The 23,690-nt window shown below is 38.0% G+C and overlaps 2 protein-coding genes across 2 annotated transcripts; one reads left to right on the top strand and one right to left on the bottom strand.

Annotated features, from left to right (window-relative positions):
* Positions 1-200: 200 nt before the first annotated feature.
* LOC121147803 (olfactory receptor 2B11-like) lies at positions 201-1,139 on the top strand. The gene has a single exon (XM_040967713.1). It carries the CDS (start codon positions 201-203, stop codon positions 1,137-1,139), a length of 939 nt encoding a protein of 312 aa, XP_040823647.1.
* Positions 1,140-8,551: 7,412 nt separating this feature from the next.
* On the bottom strand, positions 8,552-9,532 carry LOC121147772 (olfactory receptor 2H2-like). Its single transcript, XM_040967673.1, has one exon. It carries the CDS (start codon positions 9,530-9,532, stop codon positions 8,552-8,554), a length of 981 nt encoding a protein of 326 aa, XP_040823607.1.
* Between the last annotated feature and the right edge of the window lie 14,158 nt (positions 9,533-23,690).

The following is a 23,690-nucleotide window of genomic DNA, read 5'->3' as shown; positions in this document are numbered from 1 at the left end:
ACGTATTTGTTGAAGACAGCCACATTTAGTGCAGAGTATCTTGAAGCAAGATTGAGTCATCAGGTGCCAGATTGTTTATTTCTGTCATATTACTGTGGAACATCTTCCAATCATAAATAATCAATTTGTGATTATGTTTTATCATTCCTTAAAACTTTTACTGTTCTTCTGATTCCTTATGCTAGGTGAAACTGAGGATCATGGTACTGACTAATGAGAGTTACCCTGGAGAGTTCATTCTACTTGGCTTTGCTGACCGACCTTGGCTCCAGCTTCCACTATTCATCATTCTTCTCATCACATACCCCACGGCCTTGGTGGGAAACATCGCCATCATCCTGGTGTCCAGGCTAGACCCCCGGCTCCACAGCCCCATGTATTTCTTCCTCACCAATCTCTCCTTCTTGGACATGTGTTACACCACCAGCTTTGTCCCTCAGATGCTGTTCAACCTGGGAACCTCTAAGAAGACAATCAGCTACGTGGGCTGTGCGATTCAGCTTTATTTATTTCACACCATGGGAGGCACAGAGTGTCTGCTCTTGGCTCTTATGTCCTTTGATCGCTATGTGGCCATCTGTAGACCTCTGCACTACACTCTCATCATGAATCGGCACATCTGCATCTTGTTAGCATCCATTGTGTGGCTGACTGGAATTATATTTGCTCTCTCAGAAGCCACTCTCACACTACAATTACCAATGTGTGGTGTCAATATACTGGATCACTTGCTGTGTGAGATCCCAGTTCTGATCAAGACAGCCTGTGGTGACAAGAGGGCAAATGAGTTGATACTCTCTGTCGTGTGCATTTTTATATTAGCTGTTCCCCTTTGTTTAATTCTTGCTTCCTATATCAGTATTGGACGTGCTGTATTTAAGATTAAATCTTCTGAGGGAAGGAAAAAGGCCTTTGGGACATGTTCCTCTCATCTCATTGTCGTTCTCTTGTTTTATGGTCCAGCAATAAGCATGTACCTTCAGCCCCCTTCTTCCTTCTCAAAGGACCAGCCCAAGTTCATGGCTCTCTTCTATGGAGTGATAACTCCCACACTCAACCCTTTTATCTATACTCTGAGGAATAAGGATGTAAAGGGGGCATTAGGCAAACTAGTGAGTAGAATGTTTGGTTTTAAGTAAATGGATATCAGTTAAGGAATAAAATAGATTTATGTGGATTTTTCTGAGAATTTGTTCTTGTCTCATCGTGTTCTTTTTGCCAAATATTACATGTTTCTGATGGTTCTGTAGTGTTAGGTAAGAATGATAGTTCAACTAACATTCACCATCATGGTCATTCTGCTTGCAGGGATATGTTAAAATAACTACTTTGAATTATTAAAAGCTAAAATAGTAACTGTAGTAAGTAGTAAAAATCAGTAATATGAATTATACTATAAGCTCAATATTTTCGGCTTATCCATTATAATTAGCATCCACAGGTACCCTGTCAGTGTCACCTAAGACACATAAAATCACTCTTGTGGTTTGGCTCCATGTTTAGGTGGCGGCATTCATGGTGCATTCAATGTGAGGTACTCTCTGTTGTAGAAGAATCACCGGTTTGCCACCTTCAGTTTTTGTAGATATGAGTACCTCTTCAAATTTCAAGACTGTGGGAAGCAGCGAGGTTGGGTGGAGAGGGAAAAGAGGCAAGTTGTGTTCTTTTCTTGGAGAGGTACCTAGGAAATGTACGAAATCTGTTATCTTTATATTAAAAAAGTGAATTTTAAATTTTATAAAGACAATGCGAAAATCAAAAGTATAAAAGCAAAAAACTCCATAGTTTTGAAAAAGTTGGTTCTGAATTTTTTTCTTTGCTTTTACAATGAAAGGAATCTTCTTTCTTTAGGCTACTGATACAAAATCGGTTCTTGTTCTATTTTCACTTGACTTGAAAAGAATCGACTTGTTTCTTGAACATGTTCTCACGCACTCCAAGATATATATTTCTCTTCTCCAATTTCAAAAAGTATTATTAATATATTAGGATGAATTGTTTTTTAAAAAACTAAGTCTTCAGGGGCCCAGCGCGGTGGCGCAAGTGGTTAAAGGTCCTCGCCTTGCACGCCCAGGATCCCATATGGGCGCCGGTTCTAATCCCGGCAGCCCTGCTTCCCTTCCAGCTCCCTACCTACGGCCTGGGAAAGCAGTCGAGGACGGCCCAAAGCTTTGGGACCCTGCACCCGCATGGGAGACCCGGAAGAGGCTCCTGGCTTCGGATTGACATAGTATCGGCCGTTGCGCTCACTTGGGGAGTGAACCATCGGACACAAGATCTTCCTCTCTGTCTCTCCTCTCTGTATATCCGCCTTTCCAATGAAAAAATAATAAAAATAAATCTTTAAAAAAAAAAAACTAAGTCTTCAAATTGACTTGCATGATTTTTATGTTTTTATCCTTGCCTCAATGTTTTTAGGAAACCACAAAGGAGTGCTTCGATAGGAATTTATGATTACATTTACCTTAGGGATGTGGGGTAGCTACAATAGACTTAAGTGACTGAATATTTTGTAGAGTAGTATTTGAAATCATTGAGTAAAACTGATAGATAATTCCAATATACTTTATTAGATGTTAATTCATTTTTGCATAAACACATACACAAAATGTTCATTTATAAGTGAAACAAGGTATCTGTATCTGTCTGCATTTCAATCAATAAAAACTAAAAATAAAAAATTGCAAGTTTGTAATTATTTAAGAAATATATGAATATATTTTGCATTTAATGTTTAAAATTTATAATGAAATATTTAAAGGAATACAATGAAAAACAAAAGTATAAATGAGTTTTTGAACATTTATTTTAAATATCATAACCATGGGTCTTATAATTAATTTGAAGAAGGAAGGAATTTAGGTCGATAATGAATCATAATCTGGTACCATGTCTGTGCATGCATTAGACCAATCGAGAATGTCTCATGAAATTGTTGAAAAGTCAGTAAAAGAAATGATTTGCATTTCAAGAAAATGTAACTGATATAAGTTGTCTTTTTATTAAGACAAATATGGGTAGAAATGATGTTTAATAACTGTTTCACTAAAAGCTGAAACTTCTGGGGCCAGTGCCATGGCATAGCAAAATAATCCTGTGCCTACAGCACTGGCATCCCATAAAGGCTTTGATTCAGCCTGCCCCAGCTGATCCACTTCCAATCCAGCTCCCTGCTTATGGGCTGGGAAAGCAGTGGAGGACGGCTCAAAATCTTGGCCCCTGAGCCCATGTAGGAGCCCCAGAATAAGCTCCTGATTTCCTGGCTCCAGATCAGCTCAGTTTCATTCATTATACCATTTTGGGAGTGAGCCAGTAGATGAAAGATCTTTCCCTTTCTGTAAATCTGCCTTTCAAATAGAATAAATGAAAACACAATTGAAACTTCCAAAATATAGTTCTGAAATTTAGAATTTGCCCTCAAGACTTAGAGCATTGTCATGAAATTGGTAGAATTTATGAAAGAAATTAATGAAGCTGTGATTATTTGGTATTGAATTAATATATTAAGAATCCTATGTTATGGTTGGTAGCTTTTTAAAAAAAATCAAAAAGTAATCTGGGGTGGGGGGACCTTTCTGGCATGCCTGTGCTGTTATCAAGATCTAAGAAAATTTTTTCAAAGAGAAGTCATGTGTTTTCCTTTACAAGAATCAATTGTAGCTAGATTCACTATCTGAAAAACATCAGATCATCTGGGGCTGCTCCAGTTCTTAAAATCACTGGACATGAGCAAATATAGAAAAAAATGTAGCAATCTAAAACTCATATGCTTGCTAGGTGATTGTAGACTCATTGGCACATAATGTTTTTAAATTTTACACAAGAATACATGAACACATATACACTCAGGAATAAAAAATATTTCGTGATGTTATAATATATTTGATCACTTTTGTCATCTCAGATATCTTTGGTCTAACTTACTCTAACATACAGCAAAAAACAAAGAGTGTCCATTACCCAAATGCCAAATAAGAAGTGTTTCAGGCTTGCTTTTTTGGTAGGATTTTGAAATATTTGTACATATGTAAATATATACAATACCCTAGGGTAAGCCGAAAATTCATTTTTTCTTATTTTTTTCACATCCTAAGAATATACTTCTAACATAATCTTAACCATTTTTTTAAAAAGAGTTTTTATATATTTGGGCTATATCCGATCACACAAAGTATATAGTTTTCCTCCTGTGGTTTAACTCTGATGATCAAAATTTAGTAGAATTTCAGATTTTAGATGTTTGTATCAGAGATGCACAATTGATATAGTGATATTTAGACTAAGGAGCAAAACCCAGCAATGTTTGTGTGAGAAGCTTAGCCATAAAGATTGATCATAAATGTCCTGCTGCTTTCTTAATTCATCCTGTCTCCCGCATTCAGCAAGCAACATTCTACCTTCTGTGTCTAAATATTTTTAATTTTATAAGTGGAAATGTTATTCAGACACTGTGGAAAATCACAACCTCCTAAGAATTACAAATAAAAAATTTAGGAAAAAAAATAATTAGCAATGAAGAAAATCCATAGAAATGTTTGATTTCTACCATACTGTTTCAAAATTTCCAGGCATTTATGTTCAGTACATTCCAACATTTCAGCTAATTTTAAAAAATTTTTATTGGAAGGGCAGATTTTACAGAGAGGACAGAGAGAAAAATCCACTGGTTCATGTCCCAAATGGCCGCCACTCTCTGAGCTGATTGAAAGCCAGGAGCTAGGAGCTTCTTCTGGGTCCCACGAGCGTGCAGGTTCCCAAGGCTTCGAGCTATCCCCCACTGCTTTCCCAGGCCATAAGAAAGGAACTGGGTCAGAAGCAGCACAGCCAGTACCTGAACCCGTATGGGATCCCAGAGCTTGCAAAGGGAGGATGTAGCCAGTTCAGCCATTGTGGTAGTAACACTTTGGGTAATATTTAAGCACCTCTGTGGAAGAGAAGACATATTATACTAAGAATAAAATTGTTCTATAACTGATGTAAGTTCTTAGCATTCCCAAGCCTATCAAAGAGGTGTCTCCACTCTCTGCATTTTTGTAGTTTGTATTGATTGTCTGTGCCATAGAGTGGTTTAGATAATAATATATCCTGTTATCTCATCTTATTGTCATGAATTCCACATCACCTTTGATTAATGCAGGCCTGCCTGCTTTGAAAAGTGTATGTACTATATACCTATTTGCATTCAAAGAAAATGAGGCAGAATGTCAAAACATTTTAACTGTTATAATTTTAGAAATCTGTGTATCCATTCAACTATTTTTAAGTTTTTATATTATTGTATTTTAATAATAAAATTAAAAATAAAATTAATATAATCTTGACTTGTATGTTAGAGAATTTTCTAAATGTATTTCTTTCTTTCAACCTTTTAATTGTTTAAATCTTATGGTATCTGTCATTTGTTCTTCCTGGAATGTCTAGTTGCTTGGAAATGATTTTATGATCACCTCCCTGCAATCCGAAGCCAGGAGCCAGGAACTTTTTTCCAGGTCTCCCACATGGGTACAGGATCCCAAGGCTCAGGGCCATCGTCAACTGCTTTCCCAGGCCACAAGCAGGGAGCTGGATGGGAAGCAGAGCAGCCGGGATTAGAACCAGTGCCCATATGGGATCCCAGTGTGTTCAAGGCAAGGACGTTAGCTACTAGGCCACCACACTGGGCCCAGATGCTCGGTTTTAATCTTCTGCATTTGCATCTCCAGTTATCCCAGGAGCTCTTACTTAAGAGATTGTCTATTCTCCACTTTCTGGTTTTAGTGCATCTGTCTAAAAAATTTACTGGCAAGTATGAGAGAAAATATTTCAAGAAAAGCAGTTTCCTGTGGATGTGTGTTCTCATTTTTGGTATTCTGTAGGTTCATGTGTCTGTTTATGCCAATATCATGCTGTTTGGATTACAATAGCTCTGCAATATATGATGAATTCTGATATTGTCAGGTTTAAAAGTTTGTTCTTTTGTAGGTCTTTGTGCTTCCATATAGACTTCAAGATATTTAGATTTTGTTAATTTGAAAAACAGAGTCACACAGAGAGACAAGAGACAGAGACACCTTGTATCTGTTGATTACTCCCCAAATGACTGCAACCACCAGCCCTGGGCAGCCTGAAGCCAGGAGCCCAGAGTTCCTCTCTGTCTCTCCAGGCTGTAGGGGCATGAGCACCTGGAACTTGATCTGCCACCTCTCAGGCTCATTAAGAGGGAATTAATTCAAAGTAGAGCCCCTGAGTCTCAAACAGGCCAAGAAAGACAGAGATGAAATGATGCCAGAGAAATGTAGAGGATCCCAATGACCTGTTATGAGACTTGATGACAAGAAATTTGAAGAGACTGCTATGTGTTAGTTTGGCGGTGCTAGGACACCCTTGAGAAACAGAGAGGCTTTTAATGCAGTCTGCAAGATTTTTGTCTTCATGATTCAGTTTTGGTAAGTATATATCCTGAAATTTACCCACTCATTCTTGTCTTTCCAATTTGTTGGGAGCTGGATCAGAAATGAAACAGTGGAGACACAAACTGGTACCCATATAGGATGCTGGCACTAGCATGCACAAGATTAGCCTGCTAAGTCACTATATCAGCAACTGGGCTTTTGATTTTGATGAAGATGTTTACCGATATAAACTTTCTTGTCTGTGCCAGTTTTACTGTGTCCTGTTCTCATTGGTTTTAATGATTTCTAACTATCTCATTTACATTTTTCTGTGATCTATTTTTTGTTTAGGAGCTTGTTGGTCACTCTCCATGTATTAGTTTTATATCTATAATTTTTTTATTTTTATTTCTAGTTTTATTTCATTATGATCAGAAATATACATAATTTCAATTGTTTTAATTTGCTGAGTCTGGTTTAGTGAAATTATATATTATGCGTTGTAGAGATTGTACTATTTGCCTACAGAAATGAAGTGTATCTTACAACTACTGAATCAAAATATTCAGCAAATGTCTGCTAGGTCCTTCTTATCTATATCACATTTTAACTCTTGTGTCCCCTTTTTCATTTTTAAGATTTATTTTATTTATTTGTAAGAAAGAGCTACAAAGGGAAAGAAAGAGAGTGTCTTTATTCACTGATTCACTCCCCTAAATGGTTGCAAATGTAAGGGTTGAGCCAGGCAGAAGCCACTAGTCAAGAACTTCCTCTGGGTCTCCTGTGTGGATGCAAAAGCCCAAGAGCTTGATCCCTCTCCCACTACTTCTCCAGATCGTTAGCAAGGAGCAGGATGGGAAGTGGAACAGCTGGAACTGGAACTGGCACCCATACGGAATGCAGGCATTGCAGGTGGTAGCTTAATGCTCTGCACCATTCTTAATGCTAGCCCCATTCCATTGTCTCTTTACTTTTCCTTTTCCTGGATGATCTGTATACTGATCAAAGTGGTGGGTAAGTCTTCCACTGACATTGGATTGCAGTTCACATCCCAATTTGATTCTCATAATGGTTCCTTTACAAAACTGGGTGCTCCAGTATTAGGGTGTATCTATACAGACAGATATAGATGTAGAGATAGAGATAGAGACAGAGATAAAAAAAATGATAAAAAATGATAAAAAAAAAAAAAGAATGAATAAGAATAGCGTCTGAGCATACCCTACATGGGGACCTGGGGAGGGTGGGAAATTGGGAGGGCCTTCTCCCTTAATACCCTCCTTTTAAACATGAAGGAAACAATATGGAAAAAAATAGAATAGTGTCTGGTAAAAAGAAGCCAGTTTGTTACTACAGGGACTTAGAGAGAGGAAAAGCAGGTGTTTATTTCTATAAGAGACACCTTACAACATAAAGGTTCAAACTAGGAAAAATCAGCAGGGGATCTTATGAGGAGACAGCAACAGGCAGCAGTAAGTGTGGACTTCCTCTTGGCAAATACTTCTGTCCTGGCTAACTCCAGGCATATTCGTCATCAGTAATGGTGCTACAGAGGCAGGAAGCCAGAACAACTTAGAACCAAGACCTACTACTGAAAAAGATCACACAGAGTCTACTAAAATCTCTGCAAAACCTTAAGGACCTAGTTGGGACTGGAATTTTGAGTGAAAGTCCTGTTTGAGCTTGAAAAAGTACACAACCAAGAAAAAGGGATAAATTGGAAGGCATGAAATAAGTTACTTTTTAATTGACAAAAAATTTATAAATTATAGTATAGAACATGATGTTCTGAAATATATATATATATACATTACAGAAATGCTACAAAAGCTAACTTATGCACTGAATTATGAATTAGCTCATTAGTTTTTAAATGAAATGAGACTTTTTAAAATCTACTCTTCATAATTTTCCAGTATACAATACATAACTATTAACTTTTGTCCCCATGTTATACACCAAATCTCTTGATGTTATTTCTCCTGACTAAATTTTATATTTCATTTATTCCCCCACTTTAACTGTATTCTGTGTTCTCTAGATAATAATTATTACATGTATTAATCTCCATACCATACTCTTCTTAAATCAACGGCATAAGAAAAGGGATTCAGCAACAATTTAACAACGAAATTGAAATTGCTATATAAGTAACATCTTTTCCTCCAACTAATTTATCTTTAAGATGTAAATTTCCAGCATCTGTGGTCTGTTTTTTCTCTATTCTTCGAATTCCATATACTTCTCCCTAATCTCTTCAATGCCCCTTTTACCTCCTTGTTCCTCAGAGTGTATATAAGAGGGTTAAGAGTTGGGGTCACTACAGTGTAGAAAAGGGTGAGAAACTTGTTCTGTTCATGAGCATAACGACTCTTGGGTTGGAGGTAGACACCTGTGACAGTGCCATAGAAAAGAGAAACCACAAGAAGGTGAGAAGTGCAAGTGCCAAACGCTTTCTTCTGCCCGGAAGCTGACTTTATCCTCAGCACAGCCTTAACAATAGCAGCATAAGAGGACAGGATAATGATCAGGGGCACCACCAGCAGAATGCTGCTAGCTACGGACATCTGGATTTCATTGTAGGTGGTGTCTGTACTGGAGAGCTGAATAAGTGCTGGGACTTCACACACAATGTCATCAACCATGTGGTGGGAGCAGAAAGGCAACTGGAGTATAGCAGGGGCCTGAATGAGAGATGGAACCAAGCCAGTCCCCCACGCCAGGAGAGCCAGCTGCAGACAAACTCTTGGGTGCATGATGGTGGTATACTGCAGTGGGCGACACACTGCTACATAGCGGTCCACAGCCATGATGACAAGAAGGACACATTCAGTGCCCCCAAGCCACATGAAGACGTAGAGTTGAATGGCACAGCCTATGTAACTGATAACTTTCTCTGGGCCCCAGAAGTTAGTCAACATTTGTGGAACACAGCTGCCGGTGAAACAGAGCTCCAGCAAAGACAGATTGGAAAGGAAGAAATACATAGGAATGTGGAGTTTTGGATCCGTCAAGAAGACAAGGACTATAACTATGTTGTTTGCAATAGTCAAGCAGTAAAACACCAAAATAATCCAAAAGAGTATCATTTCCAAATATGGCTTGTCAGAGAAGCCCAAGAGAATGAAATTACTGTGGCTGTCATTGCAAATCACAGTCATAGCTTCTGAGACAATTACCTCTTGAGGGAATGGTTCAAAATTAATTAGTTAGAGGCCTGTGATGGTTCCTGTAGAGACAAGAAGAATACACTTGTTTAACTCAAAGTTATGAGATTCTCACTTGCTGTATTTTGGGGATGAAAGATAACATTTAGTAGAAATTTCCCAATGCTTTCATACTTAATTCCTTTAAAAGCATATAATTTCTCCCTGCCTATATTAAAATTTACTCTTAATCTTTGATATCTTTTACTCAATCTTTCTTTTCTTGTTATCATTTTCTCAAACTTTGCATCTATATTTTATATTATACAAAAAATACACTAAGCATTTGTTGGGTAAATTGATACATTGCATCTTTGCTTTCAAAGATTGTAAATTTGTGTTTTATTTCATAGTACTACCCAATGCAAACTATCTCTCTTCTATTCATCTTATCTTTTATTTCTGCATGTCTTTGTATTTCAATGTGTGTTTTTTCTCTCATGCTCACCTCCTCAATCTGTTACCCCTCAACCCTTCTCCCTTTTCTTCTCATCAATCCTTCTCGTTCCCCATATTCTCCATATATTCTTTTCATTTCCTTGATTTCTGAGCTTAATTCTCTCTCAGTGACATTTACACTGTTTGACTGAACAATGACCCTCCTGGCATGAGGGACCAGCTTGGTTCCATCTCTCATCCAGGCCTTCACTATACTCCAGTTACCCTTCTGCTCCAACCACATGGCTGACGACATTGCGATTGTTGATGACGTTGTAACTGTACAATGTACTTAATTCACTCCTCTTACTAAATTTTTCATTTGCAAAAAAAGGGAAAGAACATACTTGTTGGGGAAATGTAAAAATTTAAGAAAACTACTAGAAAGAGTTTCGGGCACACTGTGACTGTTTAATGATTGTTAACATGATTTTTTTTTTTTTACGATTCCATATAACTTCTTTATTTCAGTGGCCTCACCTCTTATTCCATCTCTGCCTTGCTGCTATATCCTTTTTTCTTCTGCCTTTTTTTTCTAATTACATTGCACTTAGACATTGGATTTTTGGAGAGAATATGATGGATAACAATAGAAAAAATTCCTATTTTTATGCTATCATCTTTGAAAAATAACCTGAGAAGAAATTGTGTACATTTCCCTGCTTTTATAAATTATGCATATTTATATATGCATATGTAATACATATATGTATGTGAATAGGATATATATATATATATCCTACAGGTATGTCTGTATTTATCAACCTAATGAGGAATTTCACTTGGTCATTAACTTGAGCATTTCACATTTCTAATTGTTAGAGAATCCTGATTTGTGTTTAATAACATTCTAAATTCATATGTTAGTATGGCATATTTTTTAAAATGTTAACAAGGTACCATGCCTGTAGGCAACTGCCTAGGTTAGCTTGTATATTTGGAAGTTTTACACTCTTGGGAGAAAAGTAGGCAGTATCTGGCAGGCATTCTGGGCTTGGTTAAAGCCAAATTTGTGTTAACTGTACCAGTGTTCCAGTGAATTGCCTATTTTTCTTCTTCTTCTTCTTTTTAAAATATAAGTGGAGAAGGCAGGTAACTCCTGAACAGGACACCTACACCATGGTACCCACATGCCAAGGGGCTGCAGATTGTCCAGGGAAGGAGTTTGGAGATGTATTGGAATGGAGCACTTGAGGGCATGTTTGACAGGGAAAGAATAACTGCTGGGGTCTTCCATGGGCCAGGCCACTGCACTCACAGGTAGATGAAGGAGATGAGAGGGAGTGGTTTAGAGGAAGTAAATCAGAGCACCTGTTGACATATATGTGAGCCGTATCTGGGGGTGGGTAGGGCAGGGGCAGTCCACAGCACATACTGGCATGAATGAGAGCCAGGACAGGGTGCAAGCCAGGCATGGTGAGGCCAGTTCACATGAGATTAGAGGTGAGCTAGGCTGAGCCAGACTGATATACTTGCTGGGGTGCATGAGAGCCAGAATCTGTGCAGGCCAGCTGGGTTAAGCTGCAACACCAAGTGACCAATACCAGGACGGAGTGTGAGTCATGTCGGGCTAGATGGCAGTACCCACTGGTAGGCACAAAATCTGGGGCTGGAAATAAGCCTGGCAGGGGAATTGTAGACACTCCCCTACTAGGCTGTACCTATTGCTGCTGAGTACAAGAATCAGGACTAGCAGCAGGCCAGATTGGACAAGATGGTGGTACCTGTTGGCATAGATGAGGGTCAGGTCTGGTGGCGGGTCAGGCTGAGCAAAGTCGTAGCACCCACAGGTGTACACAAGAACTAGATGGGATACATGCTGGGCCAGGCTAGACCACAGCAGAGGTTGGTATGTAAAAAAAACTGGGACTCAGGGAAAGCCTAGTGGGGTTTAAGGGGGTCACCCTAACTAGATCCTGTCACCCACTGTCATGCATGAGAACCAGGTCTGTGGTGGGCTAGCTAGGCTCGACAGCAGCAGCTATTGTTTGCATGAGAGATGGGACTATGCATAACTAACCAGGCAGCTGCATGCACCAATACGTGCTTTGGCTAGTGCAAGTGACAGCCTGAGCCTGACCCTGCACTGACTAGCACATACAAGAGTCAACTCTGAGGTCACTGCAGGTGAAAATTCTTGGGAGATCGCAACCAGACATCAGGATTCAGACAAAGAACACAGGAAACATCACAGAATGTATAATCCAACCTTGGAGTACATGTATCAGGACTGGGCCTCCTCAGTTGGTGCTGCCTGTGCAGTGGGCAGCATGCCCAGATACATAGAGGAGAAATGATGGCCAGCTCATTTTGGCCATCAGGGGACAGCAACTGCCTCATTAGAGGATGGAAAGCAGAATAGGCTGGACAACTCCCCTGGCCAAACTTTGGATGCACCAAGATGGATTGTCAACCAGTAGACCTTGGAAAGATTTTCTAAACACGGAAACAGCAAATCCACCAATTTTTCAGAACTATCGAAAATACTCAAGTAACATCCTTGGAAACTCAGTCCAACATCAAGGTCTCTAAAACATCATCAAATGATCATCCCCCATCCCTGAGTGCTGATCTTGTTTGACAGAAAGGAATGGCCCCCTCTTGCACTTCCCCTGGATACATAGGAGAATAAAAAAAAAAAAAAAAAAAAACCCTGAAACATTTGTCCCACCCATCTTACTTCATGCCTGAGACTTCCCACCCTCATCAGAGGTCACTTGGGCATGCATCCCTCTCAACAACATAAAGTATATTTTAAAAAAACAAAGTTTTGAAAATGCTAAAAAGATAATAAAGAGGGACCGGCACAATGTTTCAATTGACTAATCTTTCAGCGTCAAGCTCTGGCATCTGATATGGGGGCCAGTTTGTGTCACAGCTGTGCTACTTCCCATCCAGCTCCTTGCTCGTGGCCTGGGAAAGCAGTAGAGGACAGTTCAAAGCCTTAGAACCCTGCACCCACGTGCGAGACCCAGAGGCAGCTCCTGGATCCTGGCTTCGGATCAGCTCACTTCTGGCCCTTGCAGCCACTTGGGGCATGAACCAGTGGACAGATTGCTTTCCCTTTCTCTCCTTCTGTCTGTAAATCTGCCTTTCCAATAAAAAAAAAAAAAGATCATTTTTTTAAAAAGTAATGATAAAGTTTCCCAGAGAGCCAAATTATCCAATGTTTTATGATTATGATGTTTTCCATTTGAAATATTACTTAAATGCTGACCTATAAAATAACAAATAAAAGAGAAAAAGGATAATTGTGGTATGTAAATTAAGCATATTGAAATTCAGGTTTATAGATTCTAGACTCTGTTATACCATTCATTAGAGAGCTGACTTTGACTTAGAACAATTAGGCCAAATAAACTTCAAATTTTATCAATTCTAATAAGGTAATTATTCTGCCAGCTTTACACGTTGCTCTCAGAAACCCTGAAATTACTAATTCATTACAGGAGTTATTCTTTTATTTACCTTTCTGGTGACTCAAAAAGAAGAGGAAAAGTTTTACACTTATCATGTAACATATTTTTATAATATTAAAAAACATTAGCGTGGTGCCTTTACCTTCCTAATTTTTCTATTCTTCCTTTTTCTAAGCTCTACAGTCTCATTTTCCTGTTTCTTGCTTCCCTATCATTTTTCTTATCAGATAACCCAACAAATCCTGTCAGTTTTCAAAGTTTGCATAGCACGTTGTATAACCCCAAGTATTTCATTTGCAATAAACTTTTGGCCAAAGGGGTTGAACAGAACATCCTGTGGCTTAGAATGGATTTTATAAATCTAGGCCCTTTGGTGAGTATTTCACAGCATCTTCTTCCAATAAATTTAAACTTGAACCCACTTTTTTATTCCAAATCAATGTTTGCTAAAAGCCTTTCAGTTTTGCCAGTACTGAAATAAAACTTTTCCTTCTCTAAAATATTTTCCAGTCTACCAAGTATTAACGTACTAAAATAAATGATCAAAATGCTGATGATGGCATTCCAGATCCCAGTTCCAATATTTTACTTGCAGTCTCTCTCTTTTCTACAAATCATTCCAGAAACCTGGGCTTCCCAGCACGTGCCTACAGTCAATGAACAGAGGACATGTGAGCTGGAGAACCCTAAACGAGGCTGGCAACAACAAACTGCAATGTTATTCAGCTTACTAAATCAATTACTTCATTTAAAGCTTAAACTGTGGTTCACATGTTAAAAAAATTCATTTTCCCACATCTTATTAGTAACTATAGTACATTTCTAATAAACTTTAAATAATACTAAGAATGGCAGAGAAAATGTATAGGGGAAAGTCCAAGTTTAGAAATTAAGCTGAATACAGTAATATCATTTTGAAAGTCCATTGTGTTCAATGAGCCACTTACTAAATCATTCTCTTAAAAAGGTAAAATGACATGGCCTGATATTTACAATCCATACTTCATTGAAACAAACTCTTTATCAAAACTTAATGTACTTGAGCACTAATGATATATCATGCAATTATCTATCTAATGTTTTTACCTAAATATGAGCTTTTGCTTTTTGCAAAACTTGCTAGAGATTATGTTCTAAAATGACATCCTAAAATATTCTGGTTCTGGTGTCTTTCCTCTCCAATATAGCCTTATGAATCTAACATAAGTAAAATTTAGCTTTATCCACACATGGGACACAGATACATCCTTATGCTTGAAGGATATTAACCGATCTGCCAGAATGTTCAGACATTAATATTTCTCTCTGCTGAGATACACTGATCACGCATGGCTCAAATTTTACCATGTTTTATATTTCCTTCAAATGAGTCCTTAACATCAATACATTCCACAAAATCTCTATGTTCTGTGTGTCTATTTTCTGATTAGATATTTTCTATAGAGCTTTTACAAATCAGTAATAACATGTTAGCCCTTTGGCTGTAAACTTGATTCTGATATCACAGACAAGGCACATTCAATGTTATAAACACTCTCACTAGTTGATTTTTACCTCCAGCAGCAAGTTGCCTTTTACATAACCACTTGATTTTCATCCACTTGGACTTCTGCCTTATATTTTTTTGCCTATTCAAATTGTTCTTCCCTTTCTGGCTTTCTCTTAAATAGTAAAGCCTGCATCTTTCTATCTGTCTAAATTTACATACCTACATAGCCATGCACCTGCCTCATCTCTCTCAATCTATTTTTCTCTCTTAATTATTAGAGATGTGTTGTTTCTCTGAACCAATTATTTCCACAGAGGTCTTCAGGTTGAGGATAGAGACTTAGACTAGCTTCCTTTCACTACATATAATTGCAAGAAATCTGTATTTCTGTTGAGAAAGGCCTTCTGCCTGAGAATAGCAATGATTCTAAGGCGTTTCCCTTAGCTCACTTTTCCTCAGAACACTATCTGGAGGAGTTCAGCTGACAGCCAGTGTGCCCTGATTCCTGTGGTTGCAAATGTAGAAGACAGCACTTCCACCTCACCTTTTAAAGAATGCATCTAGTGCCGGTGCGTCATGCTCTGTTTTGATTCTACCAGCATGGCATCGCAGAGCTCATGTAAGCTCAGATTCATTTTACATATATAATCTGCCTCAGGTCCACAGCAAGCACCTTTCATCTCTGCCCAAAGACCTTGTCTGACACTGTCGGAGCGTAGTTGGCACATACACAAGTGTTTCCCAGAAGGACAACAGATTTAATGACCCTGGGGAAACTCAAAAAATGGACGATGTTAGCCAGGATGGAAGAATACTCTAGCTGTTTATCTTCAGATGAAAATACTCTATATGCTATCCAGGAGGTCCTGAGAGAACTTAGTTCCTATTACACATAACTCTGATAAATACATTTACACATTGCCCTTTGTATATTCTTCCTGAAATCATCTTCCCAAATAGATTTTTTTATACATGATGCCTTGTCTCCAGCTCTGATTTTGGGGTTCTAAGATTAACAGAGGTAGTTCTAAAAGTGGGCCTAGAAATCAGATCCTTGGGAGAATATTCAGAAAACAAGCTGCTCACCATTTAGGTTGCAACAGACCTCCCAATATTGAGACTAAATAGGACAATAGCTATCTTCTGAAAATTGTCAACATCACCAATACTAATATTGTTGCCCCTATTGTGGCTTGAGGCAATGAAGTTTAGGCAGAAGAAGTTATGAAATGTTTGGAGGAAATGATAATTAGGTTCTTTTTGAGTTGGCTGGACCTTGCTAATTATTGTGAAATTTTAAGAAAATAATAGCATATTCAAATTAGCCAATTAACAACATAGGGTGATGGTTCTCAAAATGGAATGCCAGCATCCTTATTGGAGTGCCAGTTTGAGTCCCAGCTACTTTATTTTCAATTCATCTCCCTGTTACTGTACCTGGAAAAGCAAAGGAAGATGTACCAAATACTGGGTTCCAGAACACAAAGCAAGAACATTCAAGTAGAATTTAAACACTCTTTAAGATTTATCTATTTTTATTGGAAAAGCAGATATACAGAGAGAAGGAGAGACAAAGAGAAAGATCTATCTGCTGGTTCACTCCCCAAGTAGCTAAGCCAATCGCAAGCCAGGAGGCAAGAGCTTCTTCTATGTCTCCCACACAGTGCAGGGTCCCAAAGTTTTGGGCCATCTTGTACTGCTTTCTCAGGCCACAGAAAGGGAGCTGGACAAGAAGGAGATCAGCCAGGACACGAGACGGCGCCCATATGGGATCCCAGGCAAGTGCAAAGTGAGGACTTTAGCCCCTTTTGCAGGATTTAAAGATATTCTCATTCTCTGCAGCCACAGATACATCTGTAGAAAATCAGACTTAAGACTACAGTGTTAGAACTAACCCTAACCCTAAGAACTACAGAGCATCAAAGATAATATGCACAAAACTAAAACTTGTTGCGACAGCCAAGGAACTGTCAGGGGAAAAAAAACAGACACTGAGACTTCTGAGTGTGGGTAGTGTGCAGCTGAGTCACAATGAATGGATTTCCAGATTTCCCTGACACTGCTGCAGAGCAGAAGTATTCCCGCACCACTTTATTTTCTGAAAATGATGCAAGGTATTCAACTAAAACAACTTTTTGCAAAGGAATATACACCTCAAAAGCTTTCACTGGTTCATCCAATACCACCAAAACAAGTAGCTTTTTTCAACATCTGCAGGACTAGAAAAATATACTATCTGAAACTTCTAAAGGGGAGAAAATATATGAAGGTAAACATGAAAACTGTTTAATCATGAGAATACCATCCCATCATTTAGGAATTAAATTTATGGACATGAATGCTAGATTCAGTAATAATGCAGGATTGTTCTGAGGTGGCAGAAACTATCACATGACAAAAGGGACTAAGTATGTGTTTGTGTTTGTGGTATCTTATAAAGCCACCAGAGTTTAATTACTCTATGTAATCCTAATACATCCTAACAAAAAGCAATTATAGCAGGCAGAAGCTGTGTTGAGGACTGTTGTGATAGTATACTGATTAACGCTAGAAACTGATAAACAAGATTTAGAAAAATAGTTCAATAAAACTTAACATCTCATCATAACAACTGCTTTCAAATAATATGGTGAAAAATGAATTATCTCAATATAATATAGATCATATATGAAATGCTCAAGTTAGCAATATATTTAATGGGAGAAGAGTGAAAGCTTTTCTGGTAAAATCTGGGAAAAACCAAAAATAACTATTTTCATCACTTTGTCAAATAGTACTGGAGGGACTGACATAATGGCTCAATGGATAAATTTTCACTTTATACATGCCAGGATTCCAAATGGGCACCAGTTTGTGTCCTGGCTGCTCCAGTTCCCAACTTGCTCCCTACTTGTATCCTAGGCAGTAGAGGATAGCTAGGGAAAACAGCAAAAGATGGGCCAAAGCCTTGGGAGCCTGCACCTATGTTGAGAGGCCTGGAAGAAACTCCTGGTTCTTGGCTTCAGATTGGCTCAACTCTGGCTGTTGCAGCCACTTGGCGAGTGAACCAGAAGATCGAAGATCTTTCTGTTTGTATTTCTTTCTCTGAAAATCTGCCTTTCCAACAAAAATAAATATCTCAGAAAATATATATTATTGGAAATCCTAGCCAGAAAAAAACCAAACAATAAATGTAAATAAAAGATGCAAATATGATGTAAAATGCCCTCTATTTGCTTGAGGATATGATTGAATACATAGAAAACCCTGTAAGTGCCACCTAAAATTTATTAGAACTAGTGACCAGAGGTGGTAAACTTGTAGGGTAAAAACAATAATAATTAACAAGAGCTGGTAGTGTCTGTTTACACTAAAATCGAGCTGCTTTTAAAAGAAATTAAGAAGGGGTCAGCTGTGGTGGAGCAGATAAAGCTGCCTACTGCAATGCTAGCATCCAATATGGACACTGTTGTTTGTTTATATCAGAAAGACATAAAGAACCCAAGCCACTCAAGACCTAGTAAACAAATAATCCAATTTCAAAACGAGCAGAGGATTTAAATAAACTCTTCTGAAACAAAGGCACACAAATAGCTTACAGAGGTGTGGGATAAAATGTCTCATCAACACCAACCACCAGGAATATGTAACTTTAAAAAGCTATACCCATCAGAATCATCTAACACAGAATATACACACATAAAAAGCACCTCACAAATTATGGAAAACAGCATTAAAAGATATTTGTTTTGGAACAAAGCTATTTTGAAGTCAATGCATAGTTTCTCCTTATATGTGTTACAGCAACTTCCTCTGTGATGCCTGGTCGGATTTATGACTTCTGCGCTCGGTGCTTCTTTTCCTGCCTCACATAAATTACTTTTCTATTATAATCCAAGATTAATCAATTATATTTATTTGTGGTATTGTGTTGTGTTTATACCAATGCCTTTGAGACACTAATCCCATTTCAAATGAGCAATCTAGAAAATTCAAATACGAATTCAAATGATCAACATGCATAAAAAGTGCTCGACATCACTAATCATTTCTGCCTACTATCAAGATAATAAAATAATACAAGTACATTAAGGCTTTGAAGAAATGAGAATCCTTGCACATTTTTGGTGAAAATCTAAGCTAGTACAACCAGTATTAAAAACAGTGCAGAAATTCCTCCAAATTTTCAAGTAGAGCTACCATATAATCTAGCATTCTCATTTCTAGGTGTGTCCAAAGGAAACAAAAATCAACATGCCAGAGTGTCTGCATGTCCCATTCATGGCAGCAATATTCACAATAGTAACATATGGAATCAACCTAAGTATCCACCAACAGACAAATTAGTAAAAACAAAAATGTGCGGTATGCACACAATAGAATATTATTAGCTTTTTAAAAAAAGATTTATTTATTTATTGGAAAGTCAGATATACAGAGAGGAGGAGAGACAGAGAGGAAAATCTTCCGTCGAGGACTTTAACCACTAGGCCATGCCACGGGGCCCTATTATTAGCTTTTTAAAATTAAAGAAATCCTAGCACTTAGAATGACATGGTTGAATCTGGATGAGACTGTTAAGCAAAATAAGTCAAGCACACAAGAGTAAATATTGCATGATCTGACCCATACGTGAAAATGTATAAAAATTAATCCTGTAGAAAGAAATGTTATGGACTGTGAGTGCGATCACACCAAACATGTCTAAGGCTTTTTAAGGAGTCTTTATTAACCAAGCTTGGTGATAACAGAACATACTAGAAATAGCAGATCACAAGTCCATATGGCAATCCAACCAATCATAATCCAACCAAACACAATCCAAAGAGGAACAAATGGTCGTTATCTTCAAGTCCATCCATTAAGCTGAAGACCTATGTCCCAGCTTCCCCATCAATATGTTATCCTAAGAGACATGCATCGAATAACCTGGACACACTTCCAAAGCTGCAGACATTTACCTTTCCCTGGCTTCTCTGCCCACATTCCATTACTGCTAGGTCTCACCGCTCCTGGAACTCCTGATAGCACACAAACCAGAAACAATATTATTATAACCATTTTCTCATCTAAGCAGTACACAGGGACCATGCTCAGGGAATTACCTGTCCTGGGTCAGCCAGCAGTGGAGGTGCCAGAGTAACAGAAGCATCTGACCAGATAGAGAGAGTGAGCCCCTGGCTTCATGGGTCTTTTAAAGGGGCTTGTGAGGGGAGTGGTTACACAACAATGCAATACCATCCCCTCTCAGTTGATAGCTGAGTCACAGGTGGGCAGGAGGGAATACCTAAGTGTTGTGGGCTAAGGAGTTGATTAGTGCTCATTGGGATGGTCAGGAACAGGAACTGGGCTGCAGCTGAAAACACCTAGACTAATTGGACTCATCTGTATGCAATATCCTGGCTAAATTAGGACATGGGGGGAAAAGTATACAAGGAGAGCTGAAGTGGCAATAAAGTCAGACTTCGAGACTTTGCAGAGACGTCTACCATCACTGGCTGCACTCCGTAACAAAAATAATGTAATGGTTATCCCTACAAGCTAGTCAGCTGAGGATAAATGAGATGGATGTCAAGGAGCTGTTAGTCAAAGGATGCAAATTTTTTTAAAAAAAGATTTATTTTATTTTTATTATAAAGTCAGATACACAGAGAGGAGGAGAAATAGAGAGGAAGATCTTCCGTCTGATGATTCACTCCCCAAGTGAGCATAACAGCCAGTGCTGTGCCGATCCGGAGCCAGGAACTTCCTCCAGGTCTCCCACACGGGTGCAGGGTCCCAAAGTATTCAGCCATCCTCCACTGCTTTCCCAGGCCACAAGCAGGGAGCTGGATGGGAAGTGGAGCTTCCAGGATTAGAACCAGTGCCCATATGGGATCCGGGCGCGCTCAAGGCGAGGACTTAAGCCACTAGGCCACGCCACTGGGCCCAAAGTATGCAAAATTGCACTTAGATAGGAGGAAAAAGTTGAAAGCATCTATTTGTATAGCATAATTACCTTAGTTAATCATGGTATACTCATGTTTTTGAAATGTACTTAGAGTGGATTTTAAATATTTCCATCAAAAGATATTAACTATGTGAGCTAATTAATGTGTTGTCTAGTTAGATCCAGCTTTTCCACAATGTACATTTACTTTCCAGTATTATGCCGAATGCAATAAGCAGTTTTCCTTGTCAGTTTTAAGATTTATAAAATTGATTTGAAAAATACACTATAAGAGCAAATATAGAAAACATTTTACTCTGTATTACATATAGTATAAAATGACAAATTAAAACATTTATTTAGTAAGCAAAAATTGAGAAGGTATATATCAACTATTAAATCACGAAAGATCTTAATATAGTTATAACAACCACACTTAGAAAATGTTCTCTCATTAAAGTATTACCCTCTATGCAGAAGTTTATAATTTTTAAGAATACATAATATAAAAAGAAAAATAAACACATTTAAAATGCTGGGTTTTTTGAGGCATTAATACTCAATCTAATCACAGTTTTTTTAACATTCCACTAAACTTCAGTTATAAATATTAAGTTATAAACTGCGTAAGAAGCTATTGTAAAATTATTCCCTTTTCAATCCCATATTATGTCTACATGTTCTGTCCTAATGTATTAATGCTAACCCTGAACTTCAGTGTGTTTAAGAATGCACATTATGTGATCTTCTATGAATTAAATTTTTATCAGCAGATATCTGAAAGGTAAGTCCAAAAATACTCATTGGAAAAAACAATGAGTAATAGAAGATTCTCAAAGACATCACCAGAATGCTTTCTGTTTGAGCTTACAGGAAATTTAGAGTTATATGTTCATTAGCACTGTGTCCTCTCAATTAAACAATCTTAAGCTTATTTGTCACAGTTTATGTTTTGTAGCTATAACTGTCACCATGGTTTTATAATTTGTACACCACCTATGTACCAATATCGTGTTACAAGTGCAGTTGGGAGTACATTTCCTTTTTTGCATCTCTGGACACAATGACCAATTAAACTTCGGGGACTCTAAAGTCCCTGGGGCCAAAACAGAGGATACAGCATTGTATGGATAGCAGACCCCCAACTGGTATTTATACCAGTTGGATTATTTAAAGTTACAATTTTCCTCACGTCCAGTCTGTGAACTCAGCTTCTCATTGTAGAGATCCATTTGGAATCTAATGAATGAAGTCAACATCCATCAGAAAATGCCCAAGTGACTGAAGCTAATATTCACAATTCACTTTCAACTCGCCATACAAGCTTCCCTTATGTATTTTCTTGATGAATTACAAACATCATTTCTTCCTTCGTGAGTGAGCAAAAAGATGCTACAAGGACTGAAAGTTCCAAGAATCACTGTGTTTATCCACCTGTGTTTGGACCAGACCACCTTCCAAACATGGCATGAAGAAAGGCAGGAATATCTCCTCACTTAGAAAAAAGGTGAGTGCTGGGTGTGTGCTACAAAAATGAGTGTCATATGAGAGGGAAGCATCTTCCAGCATCATGTTATCCATATGTTTGCTACTAGGTTGTGACAGATTACAGTGTTCCATTAGCTTCCTGGGGACCAATTCTTCCTAATCTTTCATGCTTTTGTATCTATGCTCATATTGTGTCTAAAGTCATCAACAGGACTTTTCAGGTTAAAAAAAAAAAAAAAACAGCCTTACATGAGATTTTCTTAATTCATGTAAGATGTGTAAATAGGAAAAGCAACAGGTGATGGTGAAACCAATTATCTCATCAAAGGGCAAATTTATTTTTCTGATAACAAAAACGAGAAATGGGTAGATAAGTTGACACCAATGCCATATAAATCATGTAGAACAGTCGAGGATATGAAAAAATAGAAGCAGAAAAAAAAAATAGCTGCTAGGGCAAACTTTTGCTCAGTGAGTAACAGGCAGCATAGAATTCCCACATCCCATACTGGATCTACTGCACTCAACTCCCACCTTCAGTTCCAATTCTTACTGCAATGCTCCCTTGGAGGCAACAGGTGATGGCTCAAGCACTTACATCTCTTACACCCACATTCGAAACCCAAATCGAATTCCAGTCTGCTGACTTCAGCCAGGCCACACTCCTACTGTTGTGGACATTTCGAGAAAATGGTGGATGAGAAATATCTTTGTCTGCCTATCAAATTAAACAGGAAGCATAAAAAAGGAAAAAATGTAATAATATTCCTTTCCTTACTAGTTGTTCATTCTTCCTTCTACGTGGGAGCTAACATTTAAAACAAGGAAAAAAAAGGAATGTCTGCGTGCATCACTATTGCTACAAATATAATTGTGTAAAACTTTGTTTTATGCCTTTATCAAATCAATAGTTAAGAATTAACACACGACTGTTATTTTAATCACCTATGATTACTTTAAAGTTGACTGTTTGTGAGTGAAATGGTCATGTTTCCATTCAATATTCTCTATAACTGTTGTCTGTGTTCTAAGTAAGTCAGGTCTTACTGCTTTTTACTCGCTGAACTTTTTATTCAGTGGAGTATTAAGCCTGTTTTCTGTAATGTAAATTCAAAATATGTTTTCCCAAAATTTTTCTTAAAGGGGAAGAAGGGGAGAAAGAAGAGTTGGAGAGAATTACCTCGCATTTTAAAATCTATGTGAATACTCAAAAATATCTGATCTGATAAACTCTTGTATCCTGCAGCTGAAGGGTTATCACTGCTATTTACCAAGAACTAATCTAGATGTAGCACAAATCCAAAATTAAAGTCACACACAATGAGAGGAGTTACAAATTTTACAATCAGCTTTGTTCATGATCGTATATAC

Source organism: Ochotona curzoniae, unplaced genomic scaffold, assembly GCF_017591425.1.
Source record: "Ochotona curzoniae isolate NIBS_2020 unplaced genomic scaffold, NIBS_Ocur_1.0 scaffold_461, whole genome shotgun sequence".
Lineage (NCBI taxonomy): Eukaryota > Metazoa > Chordata > Mammalia > Lagomorpha > Ochotonidae > Ochotona > Ochotona curzoniae.
Note: the sequence above shows the minus strand (reverse complement) of the source record. Positions and strands in the feature narration are given on the sequence as shown.